Below are 24,360 nucleotides of genomic sequence, written 5' to 3' on the forward strand. Positions count from 1 at the left end.
ATGCAAGAAACCATCCAGAAGAAGAAGACTTTCCTGTGCACTAAGTTCTGGGTGAGCCACCCTAGGAAAATGCCATCACTGGTTTTCCTTCCTGGAAAATGCTTGTTATTCCCTAACCAGGGGTGATGTGGGAAGGGTCTGCTTTGTCTTGGTGTGAGGCCTTCAGGAAGGGGAGTGGGTGGTGTCTAGGGATGCACAGCTCCAACACAGTCTCTTGGTTAGCACCGAATTTCCTTTCTGAATCTGATTTTTAAATGGAATTTACATTTGTTAAAATCTGCCAGAGTTCTGGATACCACCTGTGTCCTTCCCCTCCATTACAGACCAGATGAAGCAGCTTTAGCTCTTTCTGAAGGACTTGTGCAGGTTCACAGCTAAAGCTTGGGGAAATGGTGTCCCGTAGACATGCCTATGCAATACCCTTTCTGTTGTACTGTATATTCTGTGCTGAGGCTGCTGGGGTCTTTGGTGCCCAGAGTCTTTCTGGTTGTGTTTTCTGCTTTGGATTTCTTGAAGTGCTTGGTAGTTCTGAAAGCCTAGCATTTGAGACTGTGCAACTGCTTGATCTCTCTCTTTTGATTCTCTGCTACCATCTCCCACTTTCTGGTCATCTGCCCATCTTCCTGAGCAAGCCTGAAGACTCTGTCAGGTGCTTGCTTGTCACCAGTGGGAAAAAGGACAGATTCCACAACATGCAGGGCCTCCTGCTGTTTATGTAGGACTGTGTGAGATCTGGATGTGATCTGCTTTTGGAGGTTGCTGGTGATTGTTCCCTCCTGGTACAGTGGGAGGGAACTGGTTAGTTTCTCCACTTTACTCCCAGATTTCCTGGGGCCTGTGTGCTCTCCTCTCTCTCTGTACAGGTTGCCCCTCCAGCTGGTGGCACAGAGGAGGTTGCCACTGTAAAACTGACCATCACAGGAGATGGGGTCAATATTGAGGAGCAGAAAAAGGTCCTGATCTGCCAGGGCAGAAATGGCACCATCATCCAAACAGACAAGCCCATCTATGAACCAGGGCAGACAGGTGAGATGCAAATGGGAGCAGCTGAGGGTCCCAGGCTTTTTGCTGGTTGCACCATATGAAAAGACTGTGATGCCCTGAAATGCATGAACAGCCCTAGCAGAAGGCTTTGTGAGCGTGTCTCTTGCTGAGTGGTGTTTTCAGTGTTTGCAATGTCTGGCCTGTGATGACTGTGGAGTTGCAGGAGGCAGTAGATAATGTTAACCAGGTCTGTGGTACCTTACATGTGGGAATGTTAGTGTCAGATGTCACCACAAGTGTGTCAAGAATGGAGACAGGAGCTGGGGAAGCAATGGAATGGGGGTCTGTAGGGAAAAACAGAGATCTGATAATATATTCCCTGATCATATATCCCCTGATTTCCTTGCCTTCAGTGAAATTTCGCATTGTGACTCTGGATGAGGAATTCCTTGCACTCAATGACTCGGTAAGGGAGTCCTGGGGGCAGTGGAAGAGCTGCCTTGCACCGTGCATGGATCCTACCTCCTTTCCACCCTGCTCATCTGCCAAAGCTCCAGCTTTTCCACACTCATCCCTGGCAGGTTTTATGAGTGTGCAGAGGGGAACAGTAAGCTGGAAGATGGCAGAGGTGTGCGTGTCTCTTGCTCGTCTTGGTAGAATAGTCAGGCAACGGCAAGTGTGGGACATAGTGATTCCTGATGTGAAGGTGTCATGGGGGGAGGGAAGAGATTGGAAATCAGGTTTTGTTTCTTGTGGGGAAGGGTGCTTTTAATCTGCACCCTACAAGTTGGAATGTGGGAAATGCTGCTTAGACATTAGGACAAACATTTTGATTGCAACAATTGGAAATGTGGCCAGAAAAGGCATTTTCATCATTGGAGATGTTCAGAACCCAGCTGGAGGAGGCTATGAGCAATCTGCTCAGGAAGGCAAGTTTCAGCAGGGTGTTAGATTATATGGCCTCCAGAGGTTCTTTCCAAATTATGTGCTCCTATACCTCTGTAACCTTCTTAAGACTACACTTGAACCAGAGCTGGGTTTGTTTGGGTAGTGGCTTCTGAGTTTTTCTGTCAGAAAGTCATTAGAAAGTGCTGTGTAACCTCCAGATTTGTTTTTCCTTTTCCCTTCTTCAGATCTTACTGTAATGAACCCACCTGATATTTCTCCTTTTTGGTGGCATTTGTTTTACTTTGTATTGTTGTCAGTGCTCTTCAGTTTCCAAATCACCAGCTGCACATCTTTCAGAGAGGGCTCTGAGTCTGAAGTACCTTGTGTGTATGTGGCATGTGTTTCTCTCTTCTAATTTTTTTGCATTTTTTCCTCCCCAGATTTCCCTGTTTCTCCTGGTAAGTGATGCTGATATCTCATGTTAGAGTAATGGTGATGGCAGTCATTTCACCGTGCTGTTCATATTCAGTTTCTGGTAGATTTTACAGACCTCTGAGTGGAATAGTAGACCTTTTTTTTTGGTTTTGGATGTTAAATTCTTAAACTAACATACTACTTTTAGCTTTTTTTTTTTTTAATGCACTTTTTTTGAGGTTATGCTCCCAGCAGAAATCCGTTGTTCTAGACTTGAAAGAGAATAAATAGAAAACTTAGATGCTTATGAAAGAAAATTAGAACTGTGCAGAATCTTTGCTTAAGATCAGAATTTAAATAAGTGTAGAAGGAGGCTCAGATGCTGGGAGCAGAATCTGATCATTATCATGATTTCCTGATCAGGCTATACCAAACCTCATTTCCTCATCTATAGAACCTGGTAGCCTACAACACTGAAATCCCGAATTTCAGCTTCTGTGGGACGTGGCTCAGCGAGATGCTGGAACATCTCTTCTTTCCTTGTGGGTGCAGGACCCAAAGAGCAACCAGATAGAGCAGTGGCAGGCCGTGGTCCCTCGGGATGGCATTGCAGAGCTGTCCTTCCAGCTGAGTGACGAGCCCCTGCTGGGAACCTACGTCATCAACGTCACCAGCGCCAGCGCCTACGGCAGCTTCTCCGTCAGGGAGCCAGGTGCGAGCTCGTGGGGCTGTGTCTCAGCTGCTCAGGGCACCTGGCGTCCTGCTCCACCAGCCAGGGGGCTATTCCTCGACATCCCAGCAGCAAATGGGAAAAGTAGGAGCGTCTGTCTCAGAAAGAGCCTGAGCTGAGGCTCAGGAGAACAGTCTGTGGGGCCTTGGCTCAGTGTGGGAGGAGTGCTGTGCATGGCCCCAGACCTTTGACACAGCTGATTACTATGGGTCTCGGAGTCAGATAAAACATGGCAATTTGGGATGGTCTTTTCCTGAGAATATAAAGTCCACTGCCCTCTCACTTCACTTTAATTCCTTAATCAGCTGTATTGGGAGGTCAGCTTCTCTCGGTGAAAAGACTGAGTGGAGGGACAGAGGAATGTTTGGTTTTAATTTGGGAAGGAGCAAATCATCCAGGGCCTACACACAAATTTGTTAAAATTACCTGGAAAATCTTTCCTTTCCCCTTCTCAGCACCTTCCTTCTCCATTTCCTGTCCCTTATTCCACCATGGTCTGCCTTTATGTTAGTTCTTTGTGAAGGCTGTCCCCGACCTGTGTTTCCTACAGTTCCCTGTTTTTCTCTTCCAGTGGTGCCAGAATTTGAAGTGATCTTTGAGGCGCCAAATCAGATTTATGCACTAGATACAACCTTCCTGCTTGGGGTATGTGGCAGGTGAGGATTCTGACTGGAGGGATGGCCCTGTGTGCAAAGCTGGATGGGTAAGATGAGGAGTAAGGGCAAGTTTACTACACTTCAGTCACAGGAAGCCAGAATCTTCCATGGCAGCAGTTTGCACCCTGAGGCAACACAAAACATTCCTGTAGCTATCTGATACTCTAATGCCCCTTTTCTAGAAACACTCCACAAATCTCCACATGCAAAACCTGGGTGAACAGCCTGCCCTTTGACAAGCAGCTGTTTGTGGGACAGGTCATGGCAGATTTGTGGTGTTCATCTCCCTGAAGAACAAACTCATGGGAAAGGATGGGAAGCTTTTCCAGATTATGCTCAACTGGAAACTAGAGGGAGGCAAAAGGGAATTGCCCCAGGTATAATCTAAGGACACCACTACAGTTAGCCCCATGTAAAGGTGAATTTTTTAATAGAAAGCACTTTCTTAATCACTCATTTTTCTGCTTGTAAGATGATGAATGCCTTCAGCACATCCTGGGCTTATTGCAGACAATGCTGATGTATAGTGCAGTCAGCACCTGCAACACCCTAATTACCCAAAATAATTCAGTTTAGTGCTAATTATATCATAATGCCCTTGATCTCCCATCACTTCAGAGCCCTGGCCTGACTCTACTTGATGGGGGGTCAGTTCTCCTGGTCCTGCTGTTTGGCTGTCACTCTTGTGCTATGTTGTGAATATCCAGCAGTGAGTGGGGCTGTGCAAAGCAAGCCTGAATTCTCCCACTGTGTGTGACTGTCTCTTCCTTTCTCTGCGTCCCCAAACAGAGACACCCGTGGGAAAAGCATCCAGGGGACGGTTCATGTGAGCCTTTGCCAGAAGATAGCCCCATTCCTGCCCAGTGCTTCCAAACCTGATCTCTGTCACAAATTCAGCAACCAGGTGAGATGCTTAGGAAGAGCTGAGCTATGCAGAGGCATTTGTGCCCAGCCTCAGGGTCAGACAAGGCTGCTGGGTCCTTTAGCTGAAATAATAGCAGGGTTAACCCATTGTTTTGGCTGCTTGGCCACTGCTCCTGGTGCTCTGCCTGGGCATCATCACGTGCCTGCTCCACCTCCTGTGCTGCAACGCCGAAAGGAAAAGCACCACGAGAGCAGGGGCTTTGTGATGCTGTTCCTCTGCCACTTCTGCAGTTTCCAATCCAAGTGCCCAGCTCTCACCTTGTTTGTTCTCTCTGCACTTCCAGACAGACGAGGCAGGCTGCTTCTTCACAAACGTGAGCCTGTCCTCCTTCAGCCGAGACTTTCGCTACTACCGGGACAGCATAGCCGTAGAGGCCTCGCTGGTGGAGGGTGCCTCAGGTAACCCTGGAACTCCTGGGCCTGGGAAGGGGCTGGTGAAGATGTGCTGATCTGACCAAATGCACAGGAGGCTTTCAGGCTAGCAAGGGCTCTAAGCCTTCTGAGCCCATTGGGGTCTGCTATCTAACCTCACAGACAGAGACAGCAGCTCCTGATGGTGTGCCACACCCTGAGTGTGGTGTGGCTCTCTAAAAGCTAGAAGTTAAGTGGGAAGAAGACCAGATACCCAAAATCTTGGGCAGATCACCACTGGGATGTGAAATGTCTGTGCAGCTGGACATGTCCATCCGTATTACCTGTGGGTCACTCTGCAGGGAGATTGCTGAGGGGTGCTTGGCTTTCTTGATGCCTCTCTCATGTTTCTGTCTTGCTGCTTTCATTCAGAGATACAAGTCAACGCTTCCCACAAATTACTTATCTCCAGGATTGGCGGGATTGCCTTGTTTGATGATGTCAATTCGTACTACCATCCTGGACAGATGTACAGAGGAAAGGTAATTCCCAGTTTTGGTTCTTTGAAAGGGAGAGTGTGAGCAATATTTCACAGTAGCCTTTACTTACTGTCTTTAATGACCCCATCTCTAACCAGGGGCTTGGGAGGGCATAAATGACTCCCAGAGACAAAACTCTTGAATTGTCCAATGTCAGAATAACACCCAAGACTGCCATTTACCAAATAACCCATGAGGGGGAGCAGCTATGGGCTTTAATATGTGGGGTGCAAACCCAAACATATGGATTTTCAGCAGCCAGGAAGACTTCAGAGAGCACTGGAGGGTGGACCAGATGACCCACTATGATCCTTTCCAACCTTACCTATTCTATGATTCTGTGAATGAACATGGTAGTGCAAGTGTTAATATGACAGGAGCTGTGGCATTGTTGATAGAATTATTAGTGACTGAAAGAGTGATCTTGCTGTCTTTGGAAACACTGCTCCTGACTTGGGGAAGCCAGAGATTCTGTCTGCTAATTAGATTCTTCTGCACTTCTTTTGCTCCCCATGATGTTCTCAGATTAAAGTGTTTGACTACCAAGGCAAGACACTGAAGAACAAAGAAGTCCTCCTTGTAGTAAACTGTGCTAAGCAGCAATTTAGGCAGAAGTACATCACTGGGGACTTTGGAACAGCTTCATTTAGCCTGGACACCTCTGCCTGGAACAGCACCTTGGTCTCCCTGGAGGTAAGGGAGGAAGAGTGTGTCTTGTGGCAGGGCTATGTGTGCATGTCAGAACTATTTACTGCCCCTCAGACATCTTCCTTATTCCTTCCTGAGGGAGAGTGGCTCAAACCTGGAACACCTCAGCATGTTCTAGGTCTTGGCTGAGATCTTGCCTCTCCCTCTGAGACCTTATTCTCCAGGTCCCATTTGCTTTCCTCATGATCTCTCCACAGAGAGACCTGTCCTTTGGCATTGCTCAGATTGTCTTACCAAGGTGATTTGCAGCTGACTTGCTTAACTAGAGAAATTAACTGGTTTGTTTTTTTTGTCTCACCAGGCAAGTGTCCTGCATCAAGATTCAGCCAGAGAGCCTGGGACAGCTGACTTGAGTTTCCAGCAAGCCTCTTACTTCATACATCCATTCTACAGCACCAGCAGGAGCTTCCTCTCCATTGTCCGTGTGCCAGAGACAATGCCCTGTGGTAAAACACAGTCTGTCCAGGTGGACTTCAGAATTTATGAGGAAGACCTGGAACATGGGCCCAAGCGTGTCATTTTCTCCTACTTTGTGAGTTTCTGGGAAAGCACTGGTGGGTGACAGCTGAAGGACCAAGATCAGCATCTCTTAGAGGTTCAAGCCTGATATTTGATAGTCTTGGCTCAGGCCAGGACAAGGAGTTCCTCCAGTCATCATGGAACTGGATCCTGGTTTTGACTCTGGTGCTGCAGTAATAGCAGCAAAGGCAGAACCTTTCTTTTAGGCTCTGCACAGGTGCAGAGCAGCTATTGGCCTTACCTGTCCTCCCCCATGTCACTTCATCTCTGAACTCTCCTTACTAGCTGAGAGCAAATAAACCTAATATTCCTCCCCCAACCCCCATTTAATCTCCCAATTTAATTTCAGGATTACTTTGATCTTCTTAGTCACAGAGGCTATGTGACCACATGACCATCCCTTTCTGTGCTCTTCTCCAGGTCACAGGAAAAAGAGGGATAGTCCATGCAGGTCAGCAGACAGTTTGGATCGGGCTGCCAAGAAGTAAGTGCACTCACTCCCCAGTGTCATGTCTAGCAAGCACTCAGTGGTCTGTGGCACCCACTCCAATTTGGATAAGTGGTGTAAGCCTCCCTGCAGTGCAGGGGTGGCTCACCACTTGTGTGCTGCATCAGAGCACTGTGCCTTTCCACATTTCATGCTCCCTTTGCCCTCCTGCTTTGTGCCAAGAGAAGAATACTCAGCATTTCCCAGGCCATAGGCTCATCCTCTGTTGTCTTCAAGTCTCCTTTTGCTGCTGCTCCTGCAAGCAGGATGAAGCTGTAGTCTTACCAATCATAACAACTGTGCCTACAAATAATCTGGGTCATTGGGATGCCACATCTTATAATTTTGATGTCTGTTGACCTACTGCTACCTATTTCTCCAGCTCTTGTTTGTTAAAATCTGAATTATAAGTATTTTGGGACAAGGTCACCTCTTCGTTGGCATTGGGATGGGAGATGTTGGGTGAGAGGAAGCTTTCAAAGATATCTGAGACTCTCATTCTTTGTGGAGCCAAGCTTGAACTCCAAAGTACTGTTTTGTGTCCCCAAGGCAGTAAACAGAAAAGTCTTTTGCTGGTCTCGAATACTAGATCCAGAGATGTGCTGATTGTTTCAGCACAAATCTCAGACCAAATCTCTTTGGTCTTGACAGACTTCAGTAAAGGAGGAAAGGATTTAAACAGGCACATGCAGAATGGCAAAGCTGATCAGAGACTATTTTCACTACCAATCTACTTACTCTTATTCCCTCTTTTCTCCATCTAGTGCTGGAAGGCTCCTTCTCCATTCCTCTTACTTTCAGCTTGACCTATGCCCCAGCTCCAAGACTTGTTGTTTATGTCATCTTCCCAAATGGAAAAATCATTGCTGATTCTGCTATCTTCAGCGTCTCCACGTGTTTCAGAAACAAGGTAGGGTTTGTGTCCGAGGCTGTGACTAAATGAGTGAGTGTGGAGGTGTCTGCTGCAATGGAAGGAGTGTGTGGCTGATTCTGTGTGTGATGCTGTCACACGAGCTGCAGCCTGTGATTGCTGAGGTGTGCTGTGATGTTTGGAGCAAATGTGTGCTCAGCATTGTGGGGGCTGCTGCAGTGTTTGGGAAAGGCAGAGACTTGCTGTCTGTCTCCATAGGCAACTGCAGCCTGGTAGGATAATGGAAAATCCAGCCCAGCACAGGTCATTTGTGCAGTTCTCAGAGCACGGCTGCTCTGCTGCTGCAGCAGACAATTAGAATTGCTAGTACATGGTATTGGGTTGACATCTGAAAGCAGATGATGGAAGAAGTGGATTTTACTGGCCATCCAGAAAGGGCTGAGTGCATCTGGTCATTGTGACATCCTTGGGAATCTACTTTCTTGGCTGTGTCTTGCACTCCAAAGGTGAACTTCTGAGAGGGCATTACCCGTGCTCCACAGCTCCAGCCATAGACAGTCAGATTCAAGCAAGAATAGGAAGAGTTTCAGGAAACTGAGGCCAATCCCACAAAGAGACTGGAGATAAGGACTAGGCTTATTTAAGATCTGGGACCCCAGAATAAGGGGTTTCATGAGACAGCTGTGAGGTGTGTGATCATGGCTGGCTGGTTTGCTGGACAAAGAAGAGAGAGCTGTGCTCTGACATGGGGATGTCTCCAGGTGCACGCTGATGGCTCCTTCTCTGCCTTCTTTCCTGTTAGAACCAAAATGTGGTGTTTTTTAAACACCTTCTGGGGGTCCTTGGGAGGTTCTTAGGTTTCCATCCAAGGCAGGTCTTTGGAAACTCTCTTCATCTTGGGAGGTGGTGGGGTGGCCACCCTTAGGAATGTCACTCAGGCATTGCCTGTGTTGTTCCCATCCAGGTGGAGCTGGGCTTCTCAACGCCAGAGACCCTTCCTGGCTCTCAGGTTGGCCTCCACCTGCAGGCAGCTCCTGGCTCCATGTGTGCTGTCTGGGCTGTGGATCCAAGAGCCTTTTGGATGAGGCCAGGAAGAGAGCTGAGCAGCCACTCGGTGAGCGAGCTCTGAGTCCTTCCCCTCCCTGCTGGCACGAGGTGGGAGGGAGGCCACTGTGCAGAACTCAGCTCCAGGAATGCAGGAATGGAAAGCACGGCCTGGAGGGACCAGCAGCGCTCCCAGTGTGGATGGGCAGGGATTGGGGATTACAGGAAGGAGTTGAGCATCGCTCAGTGGTGAAACTGCTTCTGTGCTGGCACTGTCAGGAGAGCCCAGGAAGAGTGGCAGCAATCCTGGGCTTTCTGGCACGAGTTCATACACAGGAGCCAGAAGCAACTCAAACAGGCCTTGGATGTGTGAGAGGAAGGGAATGCCAGGTTTAATTTGCACTGATGTTTTTTTCTCCTTGCTTTCTCAGATCTATGGGCTGTTCCCATCTCTTTATAACTCCAGGTATCCTCGCCAAGTGTCTGAAGATGATCGTTCATGCGGGTTCCCAAATTCTGATGAGCCTGATGTGTTTACAGCATTCAGGGTAAAAATGGTTGATTTGGTGGGTTGAGATAATTCATGAACTGAGGGAAATGTGGTCCCTGACTTTACCAATATCCAAGGGATGCCATTGCAGACAGGATGGTGAACAGCTTAGGCCCTTGTAACCCTCTTGTTGTTTCAACAGATGACTTGAAATGTATAAGGAAAAATCATTGTGTGGTTGCCACACTTGGGTTGTGTGACTCAGGATGCCAAGGATTATTCATTACTTTAATTGGTTTCACACAATTTGTTTAATTTTCATAGCATGAGCAATTGCACCCTGCAGGCAGAGAAGGCATAGTACCCAAATGACCATGTGTTTGAAAAGGAATAAATTTGGCTGACTCAGGCCAGATGAATTACCTTAGAAGACTTTGTTTGCCCATTGCTGGTGAACTGAGTTATTCCTTTTTAAAATGAAGCAAGAGAATACAGAGGACAGCCAAGTCCCCACTGCATGAGGGGACACTACAAAGGGAGAGGAGAGGAGAGGAGAGGAGAGGAGAGGAGAGGAGAGGAGAGGAGAGGAGAGGAGAGGAGAGGAGAGGAGAGGAGAGGAGAGGAGAGGAGAGGAGAGGAGAGGAGAGGAGAGGAGAGGAGAGGAGAGGAGAGGAGAGGAGAGGAGAGGAGAGGAGAGGAGAGGAGAGGAGAGGACAATCTTCTGGTGATTAATTTTTTCCTACAGGAAATGGGATTGAAAATTATGTCCAACACCAATATCAAGAAACCCAGAGTATGTCCAACCACTCCATTGACAACTAAGCTGCGGGGAACAGGAATGTCCATTTCCAGGCCCATGCTGACATTTGCCCAGCCCCATAAATTGTATAACAGTAAGCATTTGCCAGCTGTTCCTTCTTACCTGGGAGGCTTAGTCTTTCATGTGAAAGCAGTCCTGGGTTTGAGCCAAGAGGCAGCACTTGCTGTAAGTGTAAATGGAGGAGAAAGAGGGTTTCCTGTCCCTAAACCTGTGGTGCTAATGTGAGGGCTGTTAGTGGGATGTCTGGATCCCACGTTTTATCTCTGGAGTGAGGGAAATGTTGCCTGTCCTGTGGTGCCTCTACATGCAAGTAAAGCCCAAAGCACCTCTGACATTTGAAATGAGGCAAGGGATTTTAAAGTTTGGGACAGCACATTTTGTTCTGTTGCCATACTTTCTGAGAGCTGGCTGAATTTGCTGCAGCCTGAGCTGTGCTGGAGCTGCTCTGCTCTGAACCAGGACCTGAGGATCCTGTGGTGACTACAGGCCTTTGTTGTTTCCCACAGAACATCTGACATCAACCTATCAGCCCACTATGTTTCCACCTTTTTCTTCAGCTGAAGAGAAAAGACACAAGCATCTTCACCAAACCTGGCTGTGGGATTTATATTCTGTGGGGTGAGTAAACTGAGCAGTGGGGGTTTAGTCTGGGTCATTCTGTGTAGCTGGGAGTGGCAGCAGATGCAGCTGAGTTTAGGTCACAGGCAGCTGTGCAAGACACTTCAGGACAGACATGGGGCTCATACCTGTAGGATGTTCATTGCTGGAGCTGAGGTATGCATTAAATGCATTTTCCTCTTTTAGAAGTGCTGGTCATCCATGAGAGGTGGCTGGCATATGAAGATGGAAAAGCAGGAGGTGCAGCAGAACAGCTTAGTGTACTGCCTATGTTCTGCTTTTGTAGTCCTGTGGGCTTACATTTCCCAAAATGCCCTTACAGGTGTATTCTGGTATCCAGGGGAAGCTGATGTCCATAAAGTTCTTTGCAGGACTGAAAATTGTGTCCTGTGAGAAAGGTTCAGTGTGTACACACGGTCTGCCAAGAGACCTTTGGAGATTTTTCATCTGAGACTTCAAGATTTTCTTGTGTGTTCACTAAAGGCTGAAATATGCTCAGGCCAGATCCTGAGCACATTGCCCATCAACATCTGCCCTCTCCTACCTCCACTGTTCTTACAGACACATCCTCTTCTTCACCCCTAGCAGCAGATATTTCCTCTGTGACTTGTCCACCAACCTGATCTAAGCCACCAAAAGGTTTCTGCAAGTCTCTGCCCTGCCCTCATGTTGGGCTTTAAGCTGTCAGTGTCTCACAGGACAGAGAATGGCTGGATCAACCTCATCCACTAAGCTCTACTGCTGCTAGTCCTGTTGCTCTGCTGGTTTCTGGTTTCCATTTCCAGGCCAAGAAGAATAAGACTGCTGACATCTGAAAGCCATTTTTAGATGCGCAAAGGGCAAATGCTGTCTGTGATTGATGGCATCTTCCAGCTATGTAACCTATTGACCCAAGTGTTCTGTTGATATAAGCACTTGAGGAGCCCCCATTTCCACAAGGATTTACTTTTGACCCTGCAAAGGCTGCAAGTTCAGTAGGGCTGGAGTGAGGTGAGGGAATGGGGTGCTTTGCAGAGAAGGACACAGAGCAGGTCACCTGGCATGGCCAACTTAAATGCTTCTGTCGTTGTCTACTTCTCCCCAGCCCCAGTGGGAACAAGAGCATCACTGTCACTGTGCCTGATGCCATCACAGAATGGAAAGCAGGAATGTTCTGCACAGGACCTAACGGCTTGGGGTTTGCTCCAGCCTCCCGGCTGATTGTTTCCAAGCCCTTTCTTGTGGAGCTGCCACTGCCATCTTCTGTGGTCCAGGGTGAGACCTTCAACTTGAAGGCCACAGTCTTCAACAACCTGCAGAAATGCATGAGGGTAGGTGAGCCCTGATGGCCTCTGCAAGGAAAGTGGGACATGGCTGACACCTGTGATCATGGAATCACAGGGGAAGGGACCTTAAAGGTCATCCAGTTCCAAATCCCCTTTGAGAGGTCATGGCAATTCAGTGATCTCCCTCTGACTGGAAAAGAGAAAACATTACCCTCACTCCTAAAAAGAGAAATAAGGAAGCACCCTGGACAGGTGTGAGAGCTGGGTCTGTGCAAATCCCATTGAGTTCAGCAAGGCCAAGTGCAAAGTCCTGCACCTGGCTTGGGGCAACCTCAAGCACAAACATAGACACACTTATTGCCCTTTAATAACCCTGGCCAGGACTTTAGTTTTCCCAGCCTGATCCCTGGCTAATCAAACAATCTGTGTGCATTCCTCTCAGGCTGTTGCCCTGCTTCCACCTTCTGTAGGCTTCCTTTTTGTGTTGTTGATGTTTATTTATTGCCACCTGCCATCCCTGCTGCCCCTTCAGATCCGAGTGACCCTGGAGGAGGTTGCACACTTCCAGCTGAAGCCCTGCAAAGGTTGTGTCTACAGCAGCTGCTTATGTGCCGGGGAAGCCAAGACCTTTCAGTGGAGTGTCACAGCTGAGCAGCTGGGTGAGAAGCACAGGGAGGTGGGGTGGTGGAACTGGGAAGGGAAGGGACCAAGCTGGGCATGTTTTGTAAGAGCTGACATAGAGGTAGGAGCTGTTTGCTCTGTTACCCAAAGAGCACTTATTTGCACTTATCCTATGGTCATGGTTACTCACAAGCCTGTGCTAGGAGGTACAAAAACATATAGGGCTCTGATCAAATTTTCTGCTTTCAGCAGGTGATGTCTACTGTATTAAGGGGTAGTGTTTCCTCAGAAGGTGTCTTATGCACCCAAATGTGTGCTGTTTTCAGGGCTCATGAACATCACCCTCAGCACCGAGGCTGTGGCCACCAAAGAGCTCTGTGGTGAGGAGATACCATTGGTCCCAAAACAAGGACAGAAAGACGTGATCACCAAACTCATTCAAGTCCGGGTCAGTCTAGCTGTTCTGTTACCTAAGCCTCAAAGTAGGCTTTGTGCAATTCCCAGATTTCTTGTGTGTTAATTTTGGGAGTTATCCCTTGCTATTCAAAATGGGTGATTATTATCTCAGGGCCTGAGCTGGGCTCAGCCTGGGCTGATGGGCATAGAAGGTAAAGAGACATCCTCCAGTTCACGCCATAGAAAACTTTAAACACTCTTTTATGTCCTTACTTCCTGAGTTCTTGTTGAAACTTACAGCACCATTTTCACAGCTATTCAAAATTTAGGATACTCTGAAAATGCATGCTACTTTTTGATCTGAAGGAAAAATGATTGAAAGTAGTTTGCATTTTTATGTGATAATGATGACACTCCAGCTGACTGTCCACCCTGAACCAGGATTCTGAACATACCTTCTTCTAATCCACTTGTAATCCCATTTCTCTCCGGGGTGCTCATTAAAATGCTACTTTTATGTGCTCCAACAGCCAGAGGGAGTGTTGGTAGAAAAGGCTCACAGCTCCATCCTGTGTCCCAAAAAAGGTAGATGGATTGTTTTCTTCTTTCACCCTGTTCATCCCCCTCTTCCTGCTTAACCACCTTCTGGGTATTTCCTCTTGTTGAACTATTATCTCTGTTCCCATGATGAAGCTACAGAAGTGTATTCTAATTGTGGTGCCAGCTAGGGCTTTCTCCTAGGCAGGGATGTGGGGAGGTCCAGTCTTTTACCATCAACATCCCTGGCACTAATGTGACAGCTTGAGGCCTTTTTCACCTGTGGAAATAAAACCAAACTACTGAACATGGTGAAGCTGCAGGACATGGCTTAGGATAGCTGCTCCTGTCTTGAATTTTGTGTATGATGTGGCCATCAGCTGATTTTGAGAGCGTGAGGAGCATTGAGAAGACAAGTCCGCAACTGAAACCTTACATGAGATGGAGTAACTTCTGTAGAGAATAAAAGGTGGCTTTGACCCCTGGGGATTTCCAGGAGAAAATCCACTCAACCTCTTTATAAAGAGGGGCATTAGGACTGCACAGTTACCATGGGGTGGATGGAGGAAGCTGAGGGTGGAATGGGACAGGTTTTTGAAGTGATTTACAGCCTCTGTGACAGGAAAATGGGGAGCTATCACAGAACAGCCTTGAACAGTTTCCAGGGATTTTGAAGGCTTTTTTTCATCAGAATGTTTATTTTTGTTCTCCCCACACCTTATCTGGCTGGTGTCAGGAAATCCAGCAGAGGAGTCTGTGTCCCTGGTGCTGCCTCGAAATGTGGTTGAAGGTTCAGTCAGAGCCACCGTCTCAGTCACTGGTAAGGAGTTAAGCTATGGCAGTACCCTTGCAAATCCAACACCTCTGAGTTTAGCCCTAGGAAAGCCCAAACCCAAACTCCCCCACACTCATTCTGAGGTTTCCAAAGCTCCACTGCCCTGTTCTTCCCACCTGTGTGGCTGTGTTTCCTGATTCCTGACAACCTAAAACGCAGCAAGGGAGAGAGTGTTGTGCTAACGAGCTTCACTGCCAGGATGGGAATGGGCACAGTTCACATGAGGGGCACAGTGAAACTGATGAGGTGGCTGGATAGAGGTGTCCCCACACTGCTGTGCTGGGCCTTGGTGCACTGCTGGGAGCAGTCACAGCTAGGAGGAGGTGGCCCCTACTGCCCAGGAGGTGGTCAGGGTGCTTATCTTTTGTCTCAGGGGACCTCATGGGGGTGGCACTGCAGAACCTGGACCACCTGGTGCAGCTGCCCCACGGCTGTGGGGAGCAGAACATGGTGCTGTTTGCCCCCATTGTCTATGTGCTGCAGTACCTGGAGAAGACGAGGCAGCTGAGCCCCGAGATCAAGGACAGGGCAACAGGATTCCTGCGCAATGGTGAGTACAGCAGAGCCACCCTGCCCCTCTGCCTTCCCCTGTGCCCACAGTCCCAGGCTCCTATCCCACCTGGAGCACTCAACCAGCCCATTCCTCCACAGCAGTGTTAGTGCAAATACACTGTGAGCACTCATGTCCTGTCCTGCTTCCCAGGGTACCAGATACAGCTGCACTATCAGCACCCTGATGGCTCCTACAGTGAATTTGGTATCAAGGATGAGTATGGTAATACTTGGTAAGCCCTGGGCTCTCTCCCTGCTGTCTACCCACTCTCTGACAGCCAGGAGGTGGGCAGCTTTCTGCTTCCAGCAGGAAACCCTTGCTTTCCTGTTGGATCCAAAATGTTCTAGAAGCTTTGTGGACTAGGGCACACCAATGAGTTGGCATCCCCAGTCCTAGGGATGAACTGACCTTGAACCAGCACATTAGAAATAGCACAATAGGTAAAGAGAGATCCACCAGCTTAAAACTCCCACTTTCCCCCCTGAACTTCTGCTTAGATTCTTTCTTTCTACTCATTCTTCCTGCTCTTTCATGCACTCCACCTTCCTTATTCTCTTCCTTCTTTCATGCCTTTTTTTCTTTCTCCTCAATCAGGCTGACTGCATTTGTGGTTAAATGCTTTGTCCAAGCCAAGCCATACATTTACCTGGACAACCAGATTATCCAAGCTGCTCTCACCTGGCTGGAATTCCACCAGCTTCCCAGTGGTTGCTTCAGAAATGTGGGACAACTTTTCCACACATTCATGAAGGTAGGAGCCAGTGTACCTTGAAGGACAACACCAGCCAGTTCTTGCCAAGTGTGCTGGTAATTGTTTGAATTCACTTGCTGTGTTGTACTGCTTTCTTGAGACAGAGCAAGCCAGGGAGAGGTGAGACCTCTCCTGAAAAGCTTCTGTATTTGTCTATTAATTTTCCCAGCTTTTTGGATGTCTCTGCTTTTTCTAGGGAGGTGTAGATGGGGAAATCCTCTTGGCTGCCTACATCACTGCTGCATACTTGGAGGCAGGAGCAGCACCAGAGGTAAATACCAGGATTCTCTGCCATGCTCTTGCCTTAAGATCTGAATCTTAAAGAGCTCAGTGGTAACACTGGGGCAGGCAAGAGAGCACCTCGGAGGGGCTTGTGGGCAAAGTAATAGAGTGGGTGAGGAAGATTTTACAGCTTCTCAGGAAAAGGTATCCCTTTGAGGAGGACATCCCTGGCAGGGAGAAGGCGAGGTTAAACTACTGGGGGCCTCTGGACTTCATGGCTAGATACTGTTTTGGCCATTTCCCAGGAATGAGCTGCTCATTCCCGCTCCCCCTGCCTCCCACACCCTCGCTGGTCCTACACAGCTGAAGGCTGATCGTGAGGTGGATGGAGCTGCTCCCACAGTCAAGTAAATAGACATAATGTAACTCCTACAGGGTTTAGCTTCACAAAAAAGCAGAAGTCTGGGAAAGGAGTGCTGTAGGGCAGCTGGATCTGCATGCTTAAGTAATAACAATAAGAGGGAGCTCTTACAAGTGCTAAGGATTGTAGATAGTTACTAGGCTGTGGTACAGGCAAATAAAAAACCAATTAACTTGATGGAGAAACACAATTGTAGACATTGAGAAGCGGAGTTCTCTGGAAATCAGAAAAGTAAGTGATAAAGCAAAACTTTTCAGTGGAACGGAAAGCAGATGACAGATGGAAAGTAACCTTTCTGACAATAGATTGCCTTCAGGTCACCCTTATTCTGCCATAAGTACAGTTATTCACTGTGGAGGTGAATTAAACCCCTAATAGCTCAGCAGGCTATGTGTGCACATTTGCAGCTGTGTGGTTTTGCTGCTGTTGTGTTTGGACTGGGAAAGTAAGACATGGTGGTGTTATTCCCGAAGGAAAGGTGTTCATTTCATTGAGAGAGCACTGCTGAAGCCCAAAACCAGCTCAGGGGGGAGGTCTGTCAAGCACCTTCCACCAAGGGCTGGAGACACTGGTGCAGGTGCAGGTCACCTGAGTGAATGAATGTGGTACTTTCTGTGCTGGCACATGCCAGTGCATGCTTGTGCTTGTGTGCCAGGGTCTGGTGGCTCACAGGGCTGGTCTGTGTGTGACCAGCACCGTGTGCCTCTCTCCTGCAGAGCACGGTGGTGCGCAGGGCTCTGGGCTGCATCGCCCCTGCCCTCCCCAGGGCTGCCAGCACCTACACCCAGGCCCTGCTGGCATACACCTTCGCCCTGGCTCAGGACTCCCAGCGCACCCAGGAGCTCCTCCATGCACTCGACCAGAAGGCAATCAGAGCAGGTATGGGGGCCTCAGTGCCAGGGGGGCAGCAGAGAAGGGACAGGTGACAGGGGAACATCAGAAAAGGGACAGGTGACCTTTCTGAGCCCTTGGTAACATGCAGGCGGCCAGACCAGCCACAGTGTTGCCAGCACTGTGGTGTGAGTGCTGGTTTCCTTCAGATTTCTTTTGCCCTTTTCTGGTACCTGAAGTGGAGGTTGGGGTTTGGGAGGCTTGGGAATTCTTGTGGACTGCAAAATGCCAAAGAGCAAGGCAAGCTGCCCCATGTCTTGTAAGGGCTGGCCAGTGGACAGCTGGCTAGTAAAAGGTAGTTAGTGGACCTGGCAAACAAGGCAATATGGAATTTGGACAACTGGGAGGTAGTGCATATGCAGATTATTGGCATATTAGTTTTGGTATGTCATCTTGGTGTGGAATATGGAGTGATAGGTACTGCAAAATGCATTGGTTTTCAGCTGCCCTGGTGATGTGTGTCCCAGCCAAAAGGTGTTTAACCAATGGTCTCTGCAGACACAAGCCACTCTGTCTAGGAGGCTAGACCACAGGAGTTCTTCCCTGACATCCCCCAAGATTCCCTCTACTACCTTCCTTTCCCAGATGGGCAGATCCACTGGAGTCAGACCTCATCCAAGCCCAGAACCAGTGCCAGCCCTTGGTCACAGCCAGTGTCTGTGGATGTGGAGCTGACAGCCTACATCCTGCTGGCCCTGCTCTCCAAGCCGAATGTCACAGAGTCTGACCTCACCACGGCCTCTGGCATTGTAGCCTGGCTCACCAGGCAGCAGAATGCCTATGGAGGCTTTGCCTCAACTCAGGTAACTCATGGCCTGGGAAGGGGATGTTTCTTGAGAATGAACATCTGCAAGAAATGCACACAGTGTGTGCAAGTGTAAATGCTTTGGGCAAAGGAGCCCTTGGATATGGATGCTGATCAGGATGCTGATATCGAGTGTCTCTGGGTGTCAGAGATGCAAATGTAATTGTGCCTTCCTTTTCAGGACACAGTAGTGGCCTTGCAGGCATTGGCTAAGTATGCAGCACTGACACACAGCACACAGGGGGATGCAGAAGTGAGGGTGAGGTCCCATGGGGGCTTTGGGAAGAAGTTCCAGGTCTCCTACCAGAACCGGCTGCTGGTGCAGGAGGCGGCGCTGACAGAGGTCCCAGGCGAGTTCTTGGTGCAGGCCCACGGCAGCTGCTGTGTCTTCACTCGGGTAGGTTCTCCAGACCCTGCTGTGACCACCCTCACCTCCTCATCTTGTCAAAACCAAAACTCTGTTGCACCTCTGTGGAAGGAGATGTGCATGGACTGTGCTTTAATCCCAGCCTGGTGCCAATGCAATAAACCTTGTGTGGGAGAAAACAGACAGAACCTGCCCAAATATGAGGACTGTGATGCTTCCACAGCTCTCAAGAGTACAGAAAGATGAAAATGTTCTATAGTGGTCACACTGCCGTGTGCCTGACTTGCACAGTCTGAGTTGAAAGTTTGAGAAGGAGCCCATGGAAGGTTTCCAATCATTTTGGGTACTGGGCTGAGTGTGCTTACTGATATCATTTATCCATTCTTTGTCTGGGGTCCAATCTTCAGGAGTCCAGTGGAAAAAAAAGGTGTCATAGATGACATCTAGCTAATTATCAATGTCTTTTTGTCTCTCCCTGCAGATGGTGCTGAGGTACAACACGCCCTCCCCACAAGACTCAACATCCTTTGCCTTACAAGTGAAAACTGAGCCGGTCAATTGCACCAAGGACAATGCACGCTCTGTTACTGTCCATGTCCATGTCAGGTGAATAAAGATCTTGTCCCACCTGAGGAGGAAAGCTGGACATGGCTGGAGAGCTGAGGGGTGCTTCTTGGCTGCAGTGGAGGCACCAGGCAGTTTCAGGGCCAGAGCCTTGGCTCTTGCTGGAGAGAGGAGTGCAGTGGTCAGCTCGGACTGGGGATGCTCAGAGCAGTGCAACCATCCTCTGCACCCTGTGAGAGGGAGCAGTGGCTGCCTCTGCCCCAGCCCTGGCTGGGCTGCCTGGCTCAGGGCACTGCACACAGGGGCTGGTGGTAAAAGGAAGGGAAAGCTGGGAGAGACTCTTTTTTATGTTCTCCCCCAGAGACTCTCCTTTTAATCTTCTCCCCCAGGTACAATGGGAAGAAATCCACTTCCAACATGGTGATTCTGGAGGTGTCCTTACTGACTGGATTTGCCTTGGCTCCAGGATCTGTAAGAAGCGTGGAATCAGGGTGGGGATTTGGTATCAGTGGGACCATCCATGTCCAAGGAGAAGGGAAGGTTGCATAGGAAGGTGTTGCCTGTCTCTTCCTTGAGCAATCTCACGATCCCTTTCCCTCTGCCACACAACAAACTTGAACACATACTGTTGGCTCTTGCTTTGAGTCCTGAGGATGGTGATACTTGTGGCCCAATCAGTTTAGCATATCCCTGTCAGCTGAGTAGCCTAGGCTCTTGTCCTTGGGGTTTGCAGGAGCTGAGTGGCCCTGCAGGGAGATCAGCCTGAAGAGATATGAGTCCAAAATACATTTGGAAGTGAATGAATGAGAATCTGCCCACTCAAACTTAGATAAACCTTGTTGGGATGTTTCACACTTTCCTTTCAAAAGACAAAACTAAATTGCTTCCTCCTCTCTCCTGTCCTAGCTGCAGCATGGGCACTCTGTGAGAAGAACTGAGAAAACACAAGGAGGTGTTGCCATCTACTTGGACAAGGTAATGTTTGTGCTGCTGGAGGAGCTGCAGGAGTGGAGGACACTGCCAGAGTTGTTGGGAAAGTCCAGGACTGGGGCTAGCAGATCAGGATACTCAAGATTCATCTTGAAGTCCAGTGTTCAAGTCTACAGAGTTGTTATTGTCAGTTAGTAGGATCAAATTCAGGTGAGGAGTAAAAAGAACAGCTCAGAAGTGAACTGTAATTTATTTTCTTCCCTAGCTGAGCCATATCTCTGACACATATGTCCTGCAGCTGGAGCAGGAGATTGAGGTGACCAACCTGAAGCCAGGCCATGTCAGGGTTTATGACTACTACAGCCCAGGTCAGTGGGGAACTGTGGGGTGCCAGGGCTGCCTGGGTGTTTGCACCTGGCTCTGTGCAAGGATAACTTAGATCTCTCCTGTTCTGTTGCAGAGGAGCAGGCCCTGGCTGACTATAATGTCTTCTGCATCTGAGGTAGGTGCAAATCCCCTCCTCAGTCCCCTGTACAGACCTAGCAGCCTTGTTATGCTTCCTCTGCACCCCATCCACTTCTCTGTGTCCCACTGGAGCCACGTGTATCTCAGATTTAGCATGTTCTCTTCATCTAGGACTGTATCTGACACTCCCTAAGAAGAATTCATGGTACTAGTTTCAGAATAGTATATTTGGATGTGGAGAGTTTCTCTTTCTGGAGAGGGCCTGAAGTAAAACAGAAATACTGGATCAAACAAAAAAATATCCCTTTCCTTAAGAGTCCTTAGTGAGAGCCTGTGCTCCCTAGCTGTTAGCATCCCAAAGTTGATAATTTGGATCATATTATTTGCTCTCTGGTTTACTCTCTCTTCTGCTCTCATTTCTCCAGGGACTTGGGCTGCTTCCTTACTGTCTACTGCTTCAGCTCACAGGGATCCCACTAGTGCAAGATGCCTTAGGACAGTGGGGCTGCTGCATTATTGCTCCTGGTATAATGAGACCTGTGTCACCTGGAAAGTCACATCTCAGGCTTGGGATTTTGGTGCTGGGACACATCTCAGGTTGGATTTTGGACTAACTCCAGCATAACCTGTGCTGCTAATCCTGACAGTCATTACTGGGTGAACTTTTTGGGGTGTCTGATTAATTCTGATTGTTTCAATCCAAGGATTTTTCTTGCTTGTAAAAAGAATGAAAATAAAATACAAATCACAAATCTGGGTACTGTGGTGTGTGCTTGGGCTCTGTGACAGCATTTACCTGGGAAGAGTGGGCAGAAGCAAACTCTGTATCTGAGCCATGTCACTGGCATTCATTTCCTCCAGCATTGGATTCTCCTCCAGCAGTGTTGTGTAGCCATCAGTATGGGGTGAGGACTCCTAGTCCTGCATGGAGGGTGATCCCACTGAGCATCATCTCCTGCACACAGATGTAGCTGAGCCACAAGGTCTTGGCTGCTGGTGCACTTTATGTGCATGTAAACCTACCCTACTGTGTATCTCACAGACTAACTCTGTCCTTCTGGCATGGAAAGCAGAAAGGGAGTGATTTTAGTTTCTGCACCTCCTGTTGAGCTGGATCTTGTGCAGGACAAGTCAAAAATGAGTTGTCAGGAAGGGGTGGTGCCCTGGGATTGAACCCCCTGCTAATGAGTGAGGAAAGTGAGCAGGATCTTTGCCACATTACAAGGAGCTGGACAGGCAATTCAACAGAGTATGTGAAAATTCAACATCTATCACTGCTTTTTAAAATCTAACCTCACGATTTAAGTGCTGGTGATCATGGATCTTTTAGGTTGACAGTGACATGTCTCTGTGTAATCAGGTAGATCTCCCAGACCCTCCCTAGAGCTGGCTGTAAGAATGTGATGGCTAAGTGCAAAGGCAGGTTTAAGAGTGGAAAGTCTGGAAGACAGGCGAGGGTTGAAGGTCAGGATTTGGTTACAGCCCTGAAGACTCTCCATACCCTGCATCAAGGCTGGGATTTTTGGTGGTTTAATGGGAGGGATTTGGAAAGCATGTTTATATTTTAACTATGATACTCCAGAGTAATCCTGAAGACTCAGCAAGTCCTGTCTGTGAGACAAAGACATGTGCATTTCAAGTTTTTTTTGTTTAAGAGTGAACACACTGAGGAGATGTGCCAGCAAGGCAGGCTGATGACAGCCTGTTCTGTGCTTCATGTGCAGTTTAACAGGGCTAGAATGAAAGCATGAGCTCAGCACAGCAGCTGGATGGTAGCAGTACCTTGTGCAGTGCCAGAAGTGGCTGAGCTGGTGTTGCAGGTGTCATTTGTGCTCTTGCACCTTTTTTAAAACAGGTGCATTTCCTCCTCTCTTTATTCAATTTCCTCAGTAGTCCATGAGCAATGCAGGTCTCAACTGTGCAGAACATAATTTTTAATTACTTTCTTTGAAACTTTTTAAAAACACTTTGCAAATGTTTCTGCTTTCTTTGCAAATGGCTTCTCTTTCCCCTGCCTTTACCACTGGCAAAGTCTGTCCTTGCTGATATCAAAAAGCAGAGCTGGAGCCAGTCAGGCCTGCAGCTGGGACTGGTGCTTGGAGAGTACATTGCTTAGAGCCTGGAGTCTTGCAGAGAGGGAGGAACTCCACCTATCACTGCCAATGTGCTCTTATATTCTGTTTTGCAGAGCTTAGCAAAGCACAGGTCTGAGAAAAATCCCAGGCACAGAGGTTTATTGGGAAACCAACTTCTGTGGTGGTTACACACACACAGGAGTCCAGCCTACTCCTTGCTGACACCATGAGGGTGAAATGCAGGAGCCCATTTCTGCAAAAGGAGGTCACACACAGCCCCTCACTACTCCTGTGCATGTGTGCACACACTCTGTGTAAAAACTACCCACAGTCACAGTCACTTTTGATTCAATATCCATTGTAATTTCTATTCCACTTTCTTAACAACTCTTCTCTGTCCTGTAAAATGTTCTTTATGAGATTTAACCAGTAATACCTGTGATGCCCAGCTACTGGAGAGCATTTGGAAGGAGGTGGCTGTCTAAGAGAATTCTAAGAGAATTTAGACAGGGAAAAAACCACTTTTGTACAAAACACATTGATTTCTCTCTGGCTTAAATGTCCCGTTCTCTGCTTAGAGCAGCAGATGTCAAACATATTTTCATCCTTCACAAAATCGAGGGGTGGTGGTGATTCAGGCTGGAGCTTGGTGGTGTGCATCCTTCCATTTAGCTTGTGATGAGCTCACTGCTTGAGCACTGAGAGCTGCTGGCCTCCAGGGACACAAATCCACTATGGATGTCCCTCTTGCCTGTCTCTGGACCAGGCGATGAATGGATCTGTGGGCTGGGGAAATGTCTTAGCACAGGACAGCACCCAGGCCCTGTGTGCCCTGTCACCAGGTCCTAGGGGGTGCAGAGCCCTGCTAAGAGATGCTCCCATCCCCAGAGCCTCCTGGCCACCAGCAACTGGTCACTGTGCTGGTAGTAGGAGATGGAGATAGGACTGAGGCAGATGAGTCACACATATCAAACCTGACACTTTGTTTTTGTTGCTCCTACATTTATTTAGTTTCATTGGGAGTTAGGCTGGATTGGGTGCTCAGGGTGTAGCACTCCAATCAGGGCCAAGCCCAGAACCTGGGAGGTGTTTACGTGTCTGCTCTCACAAAGCAGCTGCTGGAGTCAGCAGGAGTCAGGATACTCAACACCTCTGCCATTGTGAGCCCCTGTGCTGTTATGAGGGATCTGGCTGTGCCCAGGAACTGCTGTGGATCTGCTGTGAGCAAACAAATGTCAGCTGGGATTGTTCAGCAGGCACTACCTGTACTTTTTGAGACCCATGGAAAGAAATGAAGGGCAGCTTAGTGTCAGAGAATGATTCACGTTCCTGCACCGGTTCCTGTTTGCTTGTTTGTCCAGGTGCATTTGCTCATTTTTCCCAACCAGCAGCTCTGACCTGAACAAAGCCCACGGAGAGAGAAAGGAGAGAGAGGAGCTGTATCTGCCCACTACATGTGTGTGCATGAGTGGGGAAAAGAAAGCCTCCAAACCTAGTTTCCTTGTTATGGTCAGTCTGTAGTAAAGCAAAGGAAAATACTGCTAGGCCCTACATGTTTAAGAGCTCAGTTTGGTACTAAAGAATAAGTTAGTGGTACATTTTGATATGGAATGACTTTG

At 48.4% G+C, this 24,360-nt stretch overlaps 1 protein-coding gene across 1 annotated transcript; it reads left to right on the plus strand.

Annotated features, from left to right (window-relative positions):
* LOC130261898 (alpha-2-macroglobulin-like protein 1) lies at positions 1-20,702 on the plus strand. The gene is made up of 34 exons (XM_056508596.1): positions 1-51; positions 864-1,026; positions 1,398-1,450; positions 2,313-2,330; positions 2,839-2,998; positions 3,588-3,672; positions 4,462-4,576; positions 4,881-4,995; positions 5,380-5,489; positions 6,012-6,179; positions 6,496-6,726; positions 7,134-7,197; positions 7,965-8,110; positions 9,036-9,185; positions 9,547-9,663; positions 10,351-10,498; positions 10,932-11,043; positions 12,128-12,353; positions 12,841-12,967; positions 13,256-13,377; positions 13,856-13,910; positions 14,599-14,682; positions 15,071-15,247; positions 15,401-15,482; positions 15,845-16,001; positions 16,198-16,272; positions 17,361-17,523; positions 18,121-18,338; positions 18,522-18,737; positions 19,189-19,313; positions 19,661-19,751; positions 20,178-20,246; positions 20,467-20,569; positions 20,662-20,702. The coding sequence occupies exons 1-34, from the start codon at positions 1-3 to the stop codon at positions 20,700-20,702; spliced, it is 4,137 nt and encodes a 1,378-aa protein (XP_056364571.1).
* Positions 20,703-24,360: the final 3,658 nt, after the last annotated feature.

The sequence above is a fragment of the Oenanthe melanoleuca genome, chromosome 1, assembly GCF_029582105.1.
Source record: "Oenanthe melanoleuca isolate GR-GAL-2019-014 chromosome 1, OMel1.0, whole genome shotgun sequence".
In the NCBI taxonomy this organism is placed as follows: domain Eukaryota; kingdom Metazoa; phylum Chordata; class Aves; order Passeriformes; family Muscicapidae; genus Oenanthe; species Oenanthe melanoleuca.

Excerpts from the sequence above, each read along its gene's own strand:
- LOC130261898 (XM_056508596.1), top strand. The coding sequence starts at position 1 with ATGCAAGAAACCATCCAGAAGAAGAAGACTTTCCTGTGCACTAAGTTC. Across the intron at positions 4,996-5,379 it reads GCTGGTGGAGGGTGCCTCAG|AGATACAAGTCAACGCTTCC; the intron begins GTAACCCTGGAA and ends GCTTTCATTCAG. Across the intron at positions 11,044-12,127 it reads TGGGATTTATATTCTGTGGG|CCCCAGTGGGAACAAGAGCA; the intron begins GTGAGTAAACTG and ends ACTTCTCCCCAG.